This window comes from Myodes glareolus, chromosome 5 (genome assembly GCF_982192425.1).
Source record: "Myodes glareolus chromosome 5, mMyoGla1.1, whole genome shotgun sequence".
NCBI lineage: Eukaryota > Metazoa > Chordata > Mammalia > Rodentia > Cricetidae > Myodes > Myodes glareolus.
This window is the reverse complement of record NC_142030.1, coordinates 70,519,391-70,534,682: the sequence shown is the minus strand read 5'-3', so window position 1 is coordinate 70,534,682 and position 15,292 is coordinate 70,519,391. Positions and strand designations below refer to the sequence as shown.

Genomic DNA, 15,292 nt, shown 5'->3' with positions numbered 1-15,292 from the left:
GAACAAGGGAATTTTCACAACCACAAGGTAAAATTCAGATACAGATTGCCTTGCTTTACAATCTCCATTAACAGAGTTTCTCAGTTAAACTGTGTTGTACTTAATCTATTGTCTTCCGTCTTCCTTTCAGGCAGTGTTGACTGAAGCCCTGTGCTCTCCCCTTTGATGCTGCCAGTTTCTCATAGCCGGAAAATGTGTTACCCAGAGGTCATACACCTAAAGTAAACTCAGCTCATATCCGTGTTAATCAAGGATGGCCGGGTTAGGTTCTCAGTTTGCAGAGAGATGCTTTGGGCTTGTAAATAGAGCTATGGGCTGTAAAGCAGAGCAACCCACTGTTAATAGTTAATCTCTAGATGTTGAGAAAGCTGCTGACAGTCTGTTCTCCTTCCTCTAGCCTTACACTTTAAATTTCTCTATTTCTACATTCCTATTTCTGAAATCTACATTTTTATATTGTTATTCTTGGACCCTTCAGTTCCTGCCTCAGGGCCTTTGTACCTACAGCTCCGTCTGAGGCATTCATGTAGTGTGTTCTTCTGTCTCTTCCCCAAGTCTTTGTTCAAATGTCACTTTCTGCACAAGGGTCCATTCTTTTCCAATTGCTCTATGGAGATCCCCACCCTGGTATTTAGTGTGTGCGATCGTGCGTGTGTAGGCCAGTAGATAATCTCAGGTGTCATTCTTTAGACGCGGTAAACCTCCTATTGGCCTAGAATGCAGCGAGTGGACCATGTTGATTGGTCCTAGCCCCGAGAACCTGCCTGTCTGTGCCTCCCCAGCAGTGGGGTTGTAACTGGACCACTCTGACCCATTCTTTATCACCCAGGTTCTGGGGATTGTACCCCTTCTTCTCCTTTCTTTTCAGTCTGAGTTCTGGGCATTGAGTTCAGGTCTTGTGCTTGCAAGGCAAATGTTCTGCTGACTGCCCTGTGTCTCCAGGACTCGTGTTCTGGAGAATTGAGGTTGTGACCCTGTGCTGTAGTCCAGTCTCCAGAGCACAGCAGGATATGTTTTCCTTCTCTGTAAAATGGGATGACAAACAGTAGCTTCCAGAAGATTTGCTTCTCTGAGTTAGTATCTGTGAAGTGCTCAGAACAGTTCCTGAAGTACACACAGGAGCTATGCAAATGTTTTCTGTAATTAGCATACCAACCAGCATCACCACCACTAACATCTCAAACACCACCCTCACTACCACCGCAACAACGCCTCAATCCTCACCATCACCACCACCACCTCAATCACCACCACCATCACCACCATCAGAATCCTTGTTACTATTTATTATCTGTCCAGATAGTAAAATAGGATGCACAAAGACAGATGTGAAACAGCAGGATGTATTGAGGCTCTAGAAGACAGAGGCTGTGAAGTGTATAGAGGAAGGGACTATCTGGAACGCCATCTCACCTGGACATTGTCTTCTACGATATTAGAAAACCAACTTATTTACGGAGCTGGATAAAGGGCTCACCAGGTAAAGGTGCTTGCCAGACAAGACTTGTAACCTGATTTGGAGCTCAGGAACCCATGCGCATGTGGAAGCGGAGAACCCAGATCACACAGTTGTCTTCTGACCTCCCACAGCCTGCCCAGACACACATCCTATACATACACACGATATTCATTCCTACTACCTGTAAGATTGCTTACGGTTCCTCTGTTCCATTAAGGAACAAGCTCCATCCACGTGGAGCTTCAGGTTTGTGGATGAGCCGCTGCATCTCAAGTGCTTCCAGTTGTCCCTGGCAACAGACGTTCTTCCTGCCCTGCTCCAGCTGGGTGCAGAGTGGGTTAGGTGTTTATTTTCTTCTTTCCCTCCAAGAACCCAGGACGTGTGGTAACAGAGAAGATACAAGTGTGATGGGTGAAGTTGGGTCCTATGACCTCAAAGCCGAGCGCCCTGATGCCTATCAAGTCTGTCCTGCCTGCTCAGGGTAGAGTCTTTGTTTTCTTTTATGGGGAGAAAGATTGCTGGGCTGTGTCTGGGCTGCCCCTGTGTGCACACCTTCTGTTCTTCCGTTTTCTCACTCCTCTCTTGGCTCCGCCCTGCTGACTCAGTGACATGCCACAAGGAAATGTTCATCTAGGGGATGGTCTTAAAGGATTGCTGCTGCCTAGAGAACAGATCGCTGGGGAGTCTGACTTTGGAAGGTAAGGTGGGCTGGAGGAGAGTCAGCAGGGCCTGAGGGGTCCTGGTTTGCCTAATCTCTTGGGGTGGGGTGGGGTGGGGGTGGGGATGGAAAAGCCTGGAGGATTTGGGCAGCAGCCCTGTGATCCTGAGCCCTCCCTCCTGAGGTTGTCACTGTCCACACTGTTTATTTATGATCCCTGCTTCTGGGGCATTCCTGGAAGGAGGGGGCAGAAAATGAAAGTGAAAGCCGACTTTGTGTGCTGCAGGCTCCACTCCAGGCTGGGCTTTCTTCCTCTGCTCCTTACTTCGCACCAGCCCACCTCACAGCCAGTTTAGTCGGGTCTGGAGGCATAAGAGCTTTGATCAGTGACTTCGGGTCTTGGCAGTCAGAGTACACGGCATGTGTAGATCTCAGAGAGGGAGGCGTTGTGCCGTTTGTAGCAGACACAGCTGTTTAGATGTTCAGGTTAACAAGGGCTGACGGAGGACTGAACTGGATCCAACACTAGAGCCTAACTAGGCCACTGGCCTAAATGATGCTGGTCAGGAGAGAGGATTTCACACACACACACACACACACACACACACACACACACACACACACGCATGCACGCACGCACACACGCACACACAGTGAGAGAGTGAGAGAGAGAGAGAGAGAGAGAGAGAGAGAGGCATAATATATACTCTGCCATTCATTCAGTGCCCAGTACCTACTACACTCCCCAACTCACTGTAACCTATGTCCCTGTTTATTGTTATCTTCCGTTGAGGAAACAATATTGTAAGTCAGCGGTTTAGGAGTGTGCAATAAGGAAGTGAAAGTCAAAAGTTGCACACCCGGAAACCCAAAAGCTGAACCCATTAGTCACATTTTTGCACTACTACTCAATAAACACGCACAGGGCTGTGAGGAGGAAGGGCGTGGAGAGCACAGCAGTGCCTGTGGGATGACCACCCTCACCTGGGAGGAAGAAACTCAGATGGACAGAGACAAAGAAATACACTTTTCTTCTTAAGGGAGCTTGCTCGCGCTCCCCCAGCCCCAGGAGCCGCCACTTGTGAGGTAAGAACGTTGAAGAAAGCAGACAGTTTTCAGAGGAGTCATGAAGTGTTAGGACGTCTATCGTAAGAAATCTGTGTGAGGAAAACAAGATGAAATGAGCTAAATTTTCCACCACTTCATTCAGAATTGTATTAAACTGTTTAATTTCTATAATGCTATTTCAAATATTAAAATATTTAAGATTAGAAAATGGAAATAAGCATGTAAGTTCTGAGTCACTTAGCATAGCCTTACCTAGCCTGAAAATAAGTCTGTATGCATGAAAAAAAAGGAAATAATAAGGAAAAGAAAGGTCATGTCTGTTCTTAGGTATGGTGGAAGAGAAAGTTTATTGTAAATTAAAGGGAGAGTGTAGGTAAAGGTAGGGGCATCTGTGAGAGTCCAGAGTGGGCATGACCAGACTGAGCTGGATCCTGTGGGGGAGACATAGATAGGAAGGAAGAGAGGAGAGAGGGGGACCAGGGCAGCAGCCAGGAGGCTTAAGGTACAAAAGTGGCCCATAAACCAAATGTCTGGCTTATGTAAGAAAGAGCCCCTGGGGGAAGGACAGCTCAGTCCACGGGCTAGAGTTCAAGGTAGAGAGCAGGGTCTGCCAACCACACCCTGTAACAGGTAGTGACTGAGGAATGCTGGGAGAACCTGGCTGCCAGGTCCTCTTTGATAAGTTAAGTAGGCACCTCAGCTCATTGTCCCAGGTTTGAAACTAAACACTAGACACATATGCTAAATATTGGTAGAAGTTGCTTTGGGGGCCTGGGACTATGGAGTAATAATTTCCTCATTTTAAATTTACATATATTCACAATAGTCTATAACTTGGAAATTTCTAATTAAGCAAGTAAATGTGTTTAGCAAAGGCTTCCTATGTGTAAAGCTGAGCTCTGAGTCAGATGAATAAGTCACCTCTTCTCTTGTCTACAGAGGAGACCTCAGAAGAGAGAATACATAAGACCAGTTCTTACCCCAAGACTCTCATAGTGTCCCAAAGATACAAGTGTTCATTTCTCAAGGAAAAGGCTGAAAACGCTAGGCATTAGAATTGACTACCATGGAGACCGCAGATCATAACACTCCCCAGGATGGAGCCACGTCCACAAGCAGTCAGAGGACCACTGATGAAGACAGTCTTTTGCTGATTAAAGCTGTTAAAGAGAAAAATGTTGACAGAATCAAGCAATTGCTGGACAGAGGGGCTGACGTCAATGTCTGTGAAGACATCTGGGGCTGGACACCTTTGCACAATGCAGTGCAGCTTGGCAGGGAAGACATTGTAGATGTCCTGCTTCGTCGTGGTGCTGACCCTCATAGGAGGAAGAAGAATGGGGCCACTCCCTTCATCATCGCTGGGATCCGTGGAGACGTGAGACTGCTCCGGAGATTTCTCTCTGAAGGCGCAGATGTCAATGAGTGTGACGTCAATGGCTTCACGGCTTTCATGGAAGCTGCCGAGAATGGTAGAGTGGAAGCCTTAAGATTCCTTTTTGATAAGGGAGCCGATGTGAATTTGAGACGGGAGACAACAGAGGACAAAAGGCGACTGAAGAAAGGAGGGGCCACAGCTCTCATGAGTGCCGCTGAAAAAGGCCACACAGAAGCCTTGAGTATTCTCCTCAATGACATGGGGGCAAAGGTCGATGCCCGGGACAACATGGGCAGAAATGCCTTGATCCGTACTCTGATGAAATCCAAATGGAAAAACGTGGAGGAGATTACTCGCCTTCTACTGGACCATGGGGCCGATGCCAATGCAAGAGGAGAAGGGGGGAAGACACCCCTGATGGCAGCAGTGGAAAGGACACACAAAGGCTTGGTGGAGATGCTCCTGAGTCAGGAGGGCATAAACATTGACGACAGAGATAATGAGGGCAAGACGGCCCTGCAATTTGCTGTTGAACTCAAAGAGATGGAAATTGTCCAGTTGCTATGTGCTAACGGAGCCAGTACTAAGTATGGGGATCTTCTTGGGATCGCCAGGCGGAATCACGACACTGACATTATAGAGATTCTTCTCCTTTATGGAGCTGATGATCAAAGTTTCCCTCCTACTGATGACTGGTCGCCTCACAGTTCATGCTGGGGACAAGCCTTGAGAAGACTCCACAGAGCGCATCGACCCATGATTGGCAAACTCAAGATCTTTCTAGATAATGATTTTAAAATTGCTAGCACTTCTGAAGGGGGCATCTACCTGGGGTTCTATGACAATCGAGAGGCGGCTGTGAAGGTCTTCCGTGAGGACAGCACACGTGCAAGCAATGAAATCTCCTGTCTGCAGGGCTGCCGTGACCACAGTAACTTTGTGACTTTCTATGGAAGTGAGACCAACGATGCCTGTTTATATGTGTGTATGTCCCTGTGTGAGCGGACATTGGAAGAGTTCCTGAGTGGACACAGAGAGGAACACCTGGAGAGCGAAGAAGATAAGTTTTCCCGCACTGTTCTAATGTCTGTTTTTGAGGCGGTTCAAAGACTACACTTGCAGGGATTCGCTCATCAGGATCTGCAGCCCCAAAATATCTTAATAGGTGAGGCCTTGTGGTGTTCTTTTATGTGTGGCTGTAACAGAACATGGCAGATTAAGAGACTGGTAAAGAATGGAGATTTATTTCTGATCATCATGGAGACAACATGAGTCACCTCTTGAGGGCTAACTCCCTGACTTACTCACCTTTAGATCTCATTCTCAACATCTATCATTCTTTCATTCCTCTTTCTGGGGACTCAGTGGACTCTTTTAAAAGAAAGAAGAGCCCTAAGGGGACAGGGAACAGTGACTCAGAACCAGCTTGTTTCTGACCCATGAGGGTGGTCTGAAGACCAGAGCAGCTTGGGGCTGGTGGGCTTAACTGAATGGAAAGCAATGCCAAGACATTCCTAGACTCAGAACCTTGTTCGTTTGCTGTTGGTTAGCTGTTAGTTACCCATAGAATGTATCCTTTACTATGGCCAGCTGCCCCATGGACACTGTGCTGTGTCCCAGAAGCTGTGAAAGTGGACAGCTGGTAAACTTCACCCTCATCTTTCCCTACTGTCTGTCCTGTAAAAAATAAAAATATGTGTACTGTTTTTGACAGATACCTAATAGATCAAATGAGGCTGAACAGGAGTAAATCGTATTATTATTGATCTTCAGAGATGACAGACTGCATATCATGTTACATATTTATTTGAATGATTTATCACACCACAGAGAATGCTTTTTATTCACCTCTGAAACTTTCCCTTAGATGACAAGAAAGCTATTCGCCTGGCAGATTTTGATCAGAGCGTCCAGTGCATGGGAGATCCACAAGTGGTCAAGAGAGACTTGGAGGTAATTTTTCTGGTCTAGTTAACTTTTTCTTTCCTCTGCTTCCTTATTTGTTTATTACCCCACTTCCTAGGGCCAGGTAAGGAACTTCCTATTTTAACCCAGAATTTCAGATTTCCCATGGCTTCCCTCCACGGTGTCCACTGTCTTCACTTCCTTGCTCACAGCGGTATTTCTGTGTCTTTCCTCAGGAGAACTTTCTCCGGGCAGAGGAGAAGGTGAAATAGCTGAGGTAGTGCTGAGCCGCCTTTCACTGTGGCCCCTTTCTTTATCTGTGTTTCCTTCTTCCTCCAGCAGCTAAATAAGTAACTAACCTGAGGGGGCCTCTTCTTTAGAGACTTCCAGAAGGCATTTCTGAATACCTCACAGGTTCCTTCTGGAAATATTTTTCTGCCTAAGGCTAAAGCAAATAAGATTTCTACCAAACTCTATTCAAACGTACCTGCTGAGTACCAAAGAAAGCCGGATACAGAGGTTCCAGACAGTTGTGGGGTGTTGGAGTCAGCCTTCAGCTCCAAGGGGATAGAGCACAGCAGAAGCCTCAAGACTAAAACAGCTTCATCATAGGACATAGGTTCCAAAAAAAGCCAGCTCATGAGCCAGGGACAGATCCTCATCCCACTGCTAGGGGCCCCACAACAGAACAAGCTACATAACTGTCACGCATGCAGAGGGTCTAGGTCAGTTCCATGAAGGCTCCTTAGCAATCAGTCTAAGGTCCATGAACTCCCCATAATGATGCTGACACCCCATAATGATTCTGACACCCCAGCTTATATAATGCCCCCTGCCTCTCTTCAACTGCACTCCTAGAGCTCAGCCCCTCCCTTTCCTGACTGTAGACATATATATCTGTTTCCATCAGTCATTGGACAAAGGTTTTATGATGACAGTTAGGGTAGTCCTCAGTCTGACCAGAAGAAGGCCAGTTCAGGCACCCTCTCCACCAATGCCAGGAGCTCTAGCTGGGGTCATCTCCATGGACCCCGGGAGCCTTCCCTGTAACAGGACTCTCTCAATGCCAATCTCACCCGCTCTATCAAGGTACCTCCCTCGTGTCTTTTCTCTCCATCCCTTCCCCGACTTGACCGTCACAATCCCTCATGTTCCCATCTTCCCCACTATACCCCCCCATCCAAGTTTATCCAGGACTGTGGATGGTAGCCGGAGTATGTTTTGCTTTACATCTACTGTCCACTTAAGAGCACGTGCACACTGTGTTTATCCTTCTGGGTCTCGGTCACCTCACTCACGATGATTTTTTCAGTTTCATCCATTTGCCTACAAATTTCATGATTTCATTGTATTTTAACCACTGAATAATACTCCATTGTGTAAATGGACCACATTTTCTTCATCTATTCTTCGGTTGAGGGGCATCTAGGTTGTTTCCAGGTTCTGGCTATTATGAATAATGCTCTTATGAACATAGCTGAGCAAGTGTCCTTGTGCATCCTCCCTTCCTTGACTTATCTACATTCTGTCAGAACTTTCAAGACCTAGGTAGAATCCTGCTGTCAACAAGTCTATCACAGCAGCTCTGGACCAGGATGGTCTTTCAGGAACCTAAAGTGTGGGCCATGTGTGGCCTGGAGAGCTCTTTGTGCACAGGGCTTTGCCTTTCTCACCTAGAATCCTACAGATTCGGAGTCCAGTTGCTAACATGACATCACGGACCACAGGAATATAGCCCAGAGGTTCCTTAAAATGCCTCCCATCTTTCATTTCCACACATCTGGACTGACTACTTACACATCACTGTGAGAACCTGAAGGAAGAAGGGTTTGTTTGAGTTCACAGTCTCAGAGGTTTCAGCTCAGGCTGGATGTGAGGGATTGATAGACCAGCTCATCCTGGACAGGAAGCAAAGCTCAGCCACAACTGCAAGGGACCAGGTCAAGGCATAGCCACCAAGACAATCCCCCACTGCACCACTCCTTCCAAACACGTTCCATCTTCCAATGCCCCATTACTTCCACCTGAATCTACTGAAAGTTTGAATCCCTCAGAGGCCTTTAGGTCAGAGCCCTCATGATCGTAATCTTCTCTGTGAATGCCATCATAGACACACCTAGGGATTCCCCTTACTAGTCCTCTAGGCAGATCGCTGGTCAATGAAACTGACAATAACAATACTATCAAATCTTTCAAGTTTACCCAAATAGGTTACCACATTGAAATTTTGGCTTGATTTATGGCTTCCGTGCAGGCCCTTGGTCGGCTGGTCCTCTATGTAGTAATGAAAGGTGAGATCCCCTTTAAGACACTGAAGGCTGAAAATAATGAAAAGGTGGCAGAAATGTCTCCAGACGAGGAGACTGAGGACCTCATTCGTTGCCTGTTTTCCCCTGGAGAAAATGTCAAGAACTGTCTGAAGGACCTGCTTGGCCATCCTTTCTTTTGGACCTGGGAGAAGTAAGTAGACCTCGGGTATGAGTGACAGCAGTGGTTCTCAACGCTCCCCATGCTGCGACCCTTTAATACAGTTCCTCATGGTGGGGTGTGAAGGCGGATGTTTCTCTCCCGTCTGCCAGTTCTCAAATAACCACTCTAATTCTAAATGCTTAGTTTTCAGACCTGGCTTGTTACTAGCTAACTCTTACACTTCAATTAACCCTAATTCTTATCTATCTTTAGCCACATGGCTTGGTATGTTCCTCAGCACGATATTCTCATCTTGCTTCTCTGTGTTTGCCAACGACATTCTGACTCTACCATTCCTCTTCCCAGAATTCTCCATGTCAGGCTGCCTTGACCAATCTCTTTCTGCACAGCTATCGACCAATCAGCTTTGTTATTAGCAATGAGCATAGTTCACAGCAGTGGTGACCCCCCAACCATAGAGTCATTTTTTTCTACTTCATAACTGTAATTTTCTACTGTTATGATTGTAATGTAAATATCTGCTATGCAGGATGTCTGATCTGTGCCCCTGTGACAGTGTCATTTGACCATAAATGGATCGTGAGCCACAGGTTGAAAACCATTGTGGTATGAGCAGCTGTCAGGGCTGGGAATCCGCAGGCCCAGGCTTTTCTCTCACATTGGCATTGTAGGCAGCGAGTCCTTGAGGGGCAACAACCTCCTCGATTCTGGTTGTAACTACCGAAGAACAGGTGGGAAGCAATGGGGTGGACTCTCCCATCATATAAAATTTATTAAAAATCAAAGCTCATCAGTTTCATCTTTTTGAAAAATAGATCTTTCTATCACTCTCAGCCGCTACAGAACACTTCGGGATGTGGGGAATGAATCTGACATCAAAACACGAAAAAATAAAAGTGAGATTCTCAAACTACTGAACTTTCAGACACCTGAGCCTTCCAGAAGTTTCTATCGGTGGAAATATGAGGTATGAACACTTTCTTGGTCTAGGAATGAGGGTATATGTAACAATTTATGCTGCCTTTTCTAAGTTGTTTTTTATACCAGTGTGTTGTTACCAGGAAGTGAGTGGGATCATTTTCTTCTCTTCAAATGAGCCTTCTTGACTCTTTTGAGTCTCTGTTTCTTCCTTCAGAGTCAGGAGCCCTAAGACACTGTCATTAAGTTCTGCCTTAAGATGGTCTTAACCCAGCCCATTGCTCATTCCCTCAAGTCTGGCTAGAAGTTCTATTGTCATCAGAATAGCTGACTCAATAGAGACTAAGCCAACGGGGTTCTCCACCATGACTCCATAGCCTAGACACATTGGACACCTCTGCTGCCTGTGAGCATCCACTGTTCCAAGGACCACATTGTGTTGAGAAAACACAATGTGAAAAAAGATACCCTTTCAAATTCTTCCTCTTCAAGGCATATTCTGCTAAAATTGAATTTAGGGGAACTCTATAAAATTAATCACCATCTCAATCTTTATCACAAACTTTCATTACTCTAAATTTACAGAGATTTCTAAAATCCATTTATGTTTGGGCCAACATCACAGTCTGGACACCATAAAGCAGAATAAAGCATGTTCCTGTGAGGTGCACATATCTGCAGAGATGATGCTGTGTGGTGCAACTCATGTACAATGCACCCTGGGAGAATCCATGATCTTCAGGTCTTTGAGACCAGCAGCTTCTCTATTTCAGGCCTCTGCTTTTCTCTGTATATTTGCTTCTGATTCTCATTTTGCTTTCTTTCCTTCCCTTGTCTCCCCTCATAATTGCTAATTTAATATATGTTTTCCTTCCCAGTCTGCAAGTCCCATGGGGCGGAGACAGCCACTGTGTGCTGGCTCTGAGTATGAGTACGTGTGCTGTGACTCTGCTCAGTGCATGCATATGAGATACAGCTCAAACTTTAAGTGTTTAGAGATGGACCAGCTTGAAAGTAGACACATTTCATATAAGTATATGATATACCTTGAGCATATCCCCTCATGCCCTTCTGCCCTGCTCATAACCCTCCCCTTTCCTTAGTCCCTGATGCTCTCGACATTTCTGCTTTATTTTCCTGTCAAATTTACATACATGGATCTATGTATCTAAGCAAAATTCCATTTTATTTATCGGAGAGGGACTTAATTTGCCTACTTTGACTATCTCTACTGCATCAGCTTTCATGCAAATGACAGAAGTTTTTTCTTTTTATGGTTGAAAAAATTCCATTGTGCACATAAACCACATTTTCTGTAACATTCTGCCATTGAGGGACCCCTAAGTTGGCTCCACATCTTGGCTACTGTGTGCAGTTCTGTGATATCTCTGTGATATGTTGACTGAGAGTCCTTTGGATGAATACCCAGCAGAGCTGTAGCTCCTCTTTTGGTAGGGTGTAGTTCTAGGTTTTTGAGAATTCTCAGTACTGATTTCCACAGTGGCTAGGCTTGTCAGTACTTCCACAGAGGGCTTTAGTAGGCATAATTTCTTGGGAACTGGCCAGTACAGACAAAAATGAAATCAGTCACTTATAGTGCCTCCTTCAAACATGACACAACTGCCCCGCATGGCACAGTGGGTGGTGGGTGTCATGTACTTTCATTTGTTCTATTTGCTTCGTTCACTGGTAGAGGACATTTATTCAAATTTGTACTTGACCTTTTGTTATTAAGACACTATCAGGTTTTGTTTTTTCTTGTTATCATACCTTGGGGGTAATGTTTTGTTTTTTAGATTGACCAATATGTTATGGAAAGAATGGATAATTTCTGTCCAGATCAGAAAAATCCTTATCAGAATACTAAGAAAAATCCTTATTGGAATACTGTAGGCGATCTACTGAAGTTCATTCGGAATATAGGAGAGCACATCAATGAGGACCGAAACAAGGAGTAAGTGCTGCCTTCCCTCTTGTGCGTCATTCATGCAGGAGAACAATTAGAAAACGCAGTTGTAAGTCTGTCCCTACGGAAAGAAGAACTCTTACTTTGATAAAGAAAAGCAAGTGGGAGGGCGGGGCTGTGGCACCTGTCTTTAATAGCACAACTCAGGAGGCAGAGGTGGATGGATCTCCATGAGGTCAGCCAGGCCTACACAGAAAGTTCCGGGCCAGCTAGAAATGCATAGTAAGACCTTGACAAAGAAGAAGGAGATGGGTAAAAAGAATGAGGAGAAGGAGAAAAAGCAATTATTTTCTGTTTTAAAAAGGAATCTCTCTGAGTCCCTGGGGTTTTACAACCAATTACAGACATGCCCAGTAGGGTCTCATCCTCCTTTTTAGCTTTGCTGAGTTCTACTGAACAGAAGTGGTTTTCTGTGTGAACAGAACAGAAGACAGGGCCACCGTATAAAGCAACTGTAGAGTCCTAAGGTTGAGCACATCTCCACATTAGTTATCAGAAATGTCAGCTGCACACACACACACACACACACAGTACAGTTCAGAATGTTTTCCTTTTTATTATTTAGAGGTTGTGTATAAAGAATTGTAGAATTGTATTAGCATTTTCCTTAATTATTACTGTTTTTTGAATTTCATACACAAGTACTGTATTGACATCATTTCCACCCTTCCCTCCCCTCCCAACTCTTCCTGTGCTCCCCCAGTGCCCTCTCAGATTCATGACCTCATATTTGAATGCTGCAGCTTACATACATCTGTATAGATAAACACAACCTTCTGAGTCCACGTAGCGTTGCTCATTTGTGTCTTTGTTTAGTGCTTCTAACGTGGGCTGGAACCTCTCAGGGGTTCTTGTTCCTAGAAAAGGCTGATTCTTGTTCTCTCACCAGCTATTAATTACCTGTATCAACTATTTATCTTGGGGTAGGGTCTTGTGATATCTGCCTCCCCTTTCCACTTTTTCCACGGTTTTTGGGTTTTCGCCCACAAACTCACAGAGACCCACGTGCCTCTGCATCCTGAGTGTTGGGATTAAACAGGAATACCACCATCACCTGGCTATTACTACTATTTTTATGAATGAACAAACAAGCTCATAAAATTTAAATTGCATAGTTATTAAAAAGTGAGGAAGCATCTTAATTCATCAGATCACAAAGTCCCTATTGTTCCTGCTATAGAATCAAGCACAGCTGTCAGGGCATACTCTAAGAAGGATAAAGAGCTTAGGGCCAGTTGGCTAACTATTTGTGTTTTATTTCAGTATAAAGGAAAGAATTGGAGACCCTTCTCGTTATTTTCAGGAGACATTTCCAGATCTTCCCATTTATGTCTACAAGAAACTAAAGGACACAAAATACAGAAAACATTTTCCTCAGACTCAATCAAGCCTCAGTGTGCCCGAGGCAGCAGGACGAGAGGACCTACAGAGCTGAGTCTTGTTAGTTCCAGGAACTGATTTTTAATGTGTATAGTTTCTGGGAAGTTGAATATCTCTGATCTGTCAAGCAATCTGCTTGCTTGTGAGGCCTGAGTTAGGGAGCCTGTGTGTCAGTTTCTGATACAGTAAGCTCCCAACAGTTACAAAATCAATGTACCACAAACTACGATACTGCCTTTTGGTGGATAGAATTGGGAAAGACGTCTGTTAAGATTTCATTTTTAAAAAAGTGAGAGATGGAGGGAAAGAGAGAGGGGTGGGCACACATGTCACATGTGGAAGGTCTGAGTACAGCTTTGTGAAGTTGGTTCTCTCCTTCTACCATTTATTGCATTTCTGTGACTGATTTGACATTGTGAAGCTTTTGTGGCAAGCACCACTATCCACTTGAGCCAGGTGACCAGTATGATTCCTACTATATTAATTGCACCAAAGGAATGAGTGTCAAGATTCCTGTGGCTGTGTGTTTTATATTTATCTCATTTAATTCTTCCAATGATCTTGCAAAAACAGAATTTATCATCTCCATTTAAGAACTGAGGCTTGGAGTGTCAGGGTGCCTTGTCCAAGGTCATACAACCTGTTAGAACAGTGTCCAAAAAGACGTGATGTTATTGGTGCATCACATGTGGGGGTTTAGAAACAATCAATGCCTCTTCTGGTTGAAACTTTCTTTAAAATTTATTTATTTATTAAAAATTTCCACCTCCTCCCCGCCTCCCTTTTCCCTCCCCCTCCCCACCTTTCCCTTCCTCTCTAGTCCTAAGAGCAGTCAGGGTTCCCTGCCCCGTGGGAAGTCCAAGGTCCTCCCCCCTCCATCCAGGTCTAGGAAGGTGACCATCCAAACAAACCAGGCTCCCACAAAGTCAGTCAATGCAGTAGAATCAAAACCCAGTGCCATTGTCCTTGGCTTCTCTCTGGTTGAAACTCAGAAGGAATATGCCAACACATGCAAGGAGCTCCAGGAGGCTTGGTTAGTCATTCAGCATTTGCTACCTAACTAAATGAATTCCATTCCTTTCTGAAAGCACCTTCTCTGGTTTCTCATGATCTCAAGGTCTCACTTGGAGTCTTTTGTTAGTGCCATAGCTGGGGGCATTGACACTGCTGGCATTGAGTAAGGATGAACCAGGGATGCCTTTAAGCATTTTGCGATGCATGGAGTAGCTCCCCCCTCACAAGGCCACACTGTGTAGACTAAAAATCAGTAGTGCTGAGGTTGAGAAAGGCCATCTGAAGGGACTGGGACATGTTTGAGCTGGCCCTGAATGTAGGGCTATGAAGAACATGCACCTCCTAAAAGAATGACTTGGGTTTGTCTTCTAGATACTGGATCTGAAATGGAGCGGTTCCTTCTGGTGTCCCTTTCCTCCCTTCCCTGCTCCATGGTGCAATGCTCTATTTATGGTGCTGTCCCCAGCTCCCTGACACATTGTCACCTCAGTGTATGCTTAGTAAAAAATTTTACTCCATTATGTAATATTTGATGAATCTTCACTGAGTAATCACCGAACCATTCTTGTACATGAATGATGATGATAAATTGCATAGACTTTAGAATTTATAATTTATACCTACATATTTTAAAATCTAATTTGGTTTGAAAATAGTACTGTAGGGTAAGCACTGTGATCTTTGTTTGATAACGAGGAAACTAAGGTTAGAAATATTTTTCTGTACTCTGGGCATGTAGCATGAGATGTCACTGCCTTGATTTGGACAGATTTTCCTCTGTGATGTCTAGTGTTCTTTCCACCTACCATTGTGGTGGTTAAGATGGAGCTTTGGAATGGGAATTAAATGGTGTCTTAGATTCTTTCCAAAAAGGAAGTCCCTGGAAATGACTAGATGACTGTCACTGCCAAGAGTTATGGTTCTCTGGAAGAGACAAACTAATAGGTTAAAAGGTTGTTGAGCAAAGTGATCTCTTCAGATTTTAAATTTGAGCTTTGTTATATGACTTGGATATGTCAATCAAATTGTCCGTGTGTGAATCATACCCAATAAAAAATTGAATTATTTTGTTATGTTCGACTTTCTGTGAGTCACTTGTATCTACAATAAACAGAT

General features: G+C 44.7%; 2 protein-coding genes across 4 annotated transcripts in view; both read left to right on the top strand.

The window, feature by feature from the left end:
- The first annotated feature begins 2,038 nt into the window (after window positions 1–2,038).
- LOC148122108 (2-5A-dependent ribonuclease-like) lies at window positions 2,039–15,249 on the top strand. Of its 3 annotated transcripts, none has more exons than XM_087906407.1 (7): window positions 2,039–2,157; window positions 4,125–5,728; window positions 6,431–6,516; window positions 8,723–8,928; window positions 9,733–9,865; window positions 11,613–11,770; window positions 13,046–15,249. In XM_087906407.1, the coding sequence occupies exons 2-7, from the start codon at window positions 4,252–4,254 to the stop codon at window positions 13,215–13,217; spliced, it is 2,232 nt and encodes a 743-aa protein (XP_087762533.1). In that variant the 5' UTR covers window positions 2,039–2,157; window positions 4,125–4,251; the 3' UTR covers window positions 13,218–15,249. The 3 variants fall into 3 exon arrangements, with proteins under 3 accessions (XP_087762533.1, XP_087762534.1, XP_087762532.1); XM_087906408.1 differs by lacking the exon at window positions 2,039–2,157 and adding an exon at window positions 3,064–3,203 and having other exon boundaries at window positions 13,086–15,249; XM_087906406.1 differs by lacking the exon at window positions 2,039–2,157 and adding an exon at window positions 3,064–3,203.
- LOC125391804 (2-5A-dependent ribonuclease) overlaps window positions 3,064–15,292 on the top strand; it is a 48,310-nt gene continuing 36,081 nt past the window's right edge. The window contains exon 1 of the mRNA XM_087906412.1: window positions 3,064–3,203. The gene's annotated coding sequence lies outside the window, so the exon portion shown is untranslated. The remainder of the gene's footprint in view (window positions 3,204–15,292) is intronic.

Bases quoted from the DNA above. Each gene is read 5' to 3' on its own strand.
- LOC148122108 (XM_087906407.1), top strand. From the start codon at position 4,252: ATGGAGACCGCAGATCATAACACTCCCCAGGATGGAGCCACGTCCACA. The intron at 9,866-11,612 runs GTATGAACACTT...TTTGTTTTTTAG, and splicing joins TCTATCGGTGGAAATATGAG to ATTGACCAATATGTTATGGA. The intron at 11,771-13,045 runs GTAAGTGCTGCC...GTTTTATTTCAG, and splicing joins AATGAGGACCGAAACAAGGA to TATAAAGGAAAGAATTGGAG.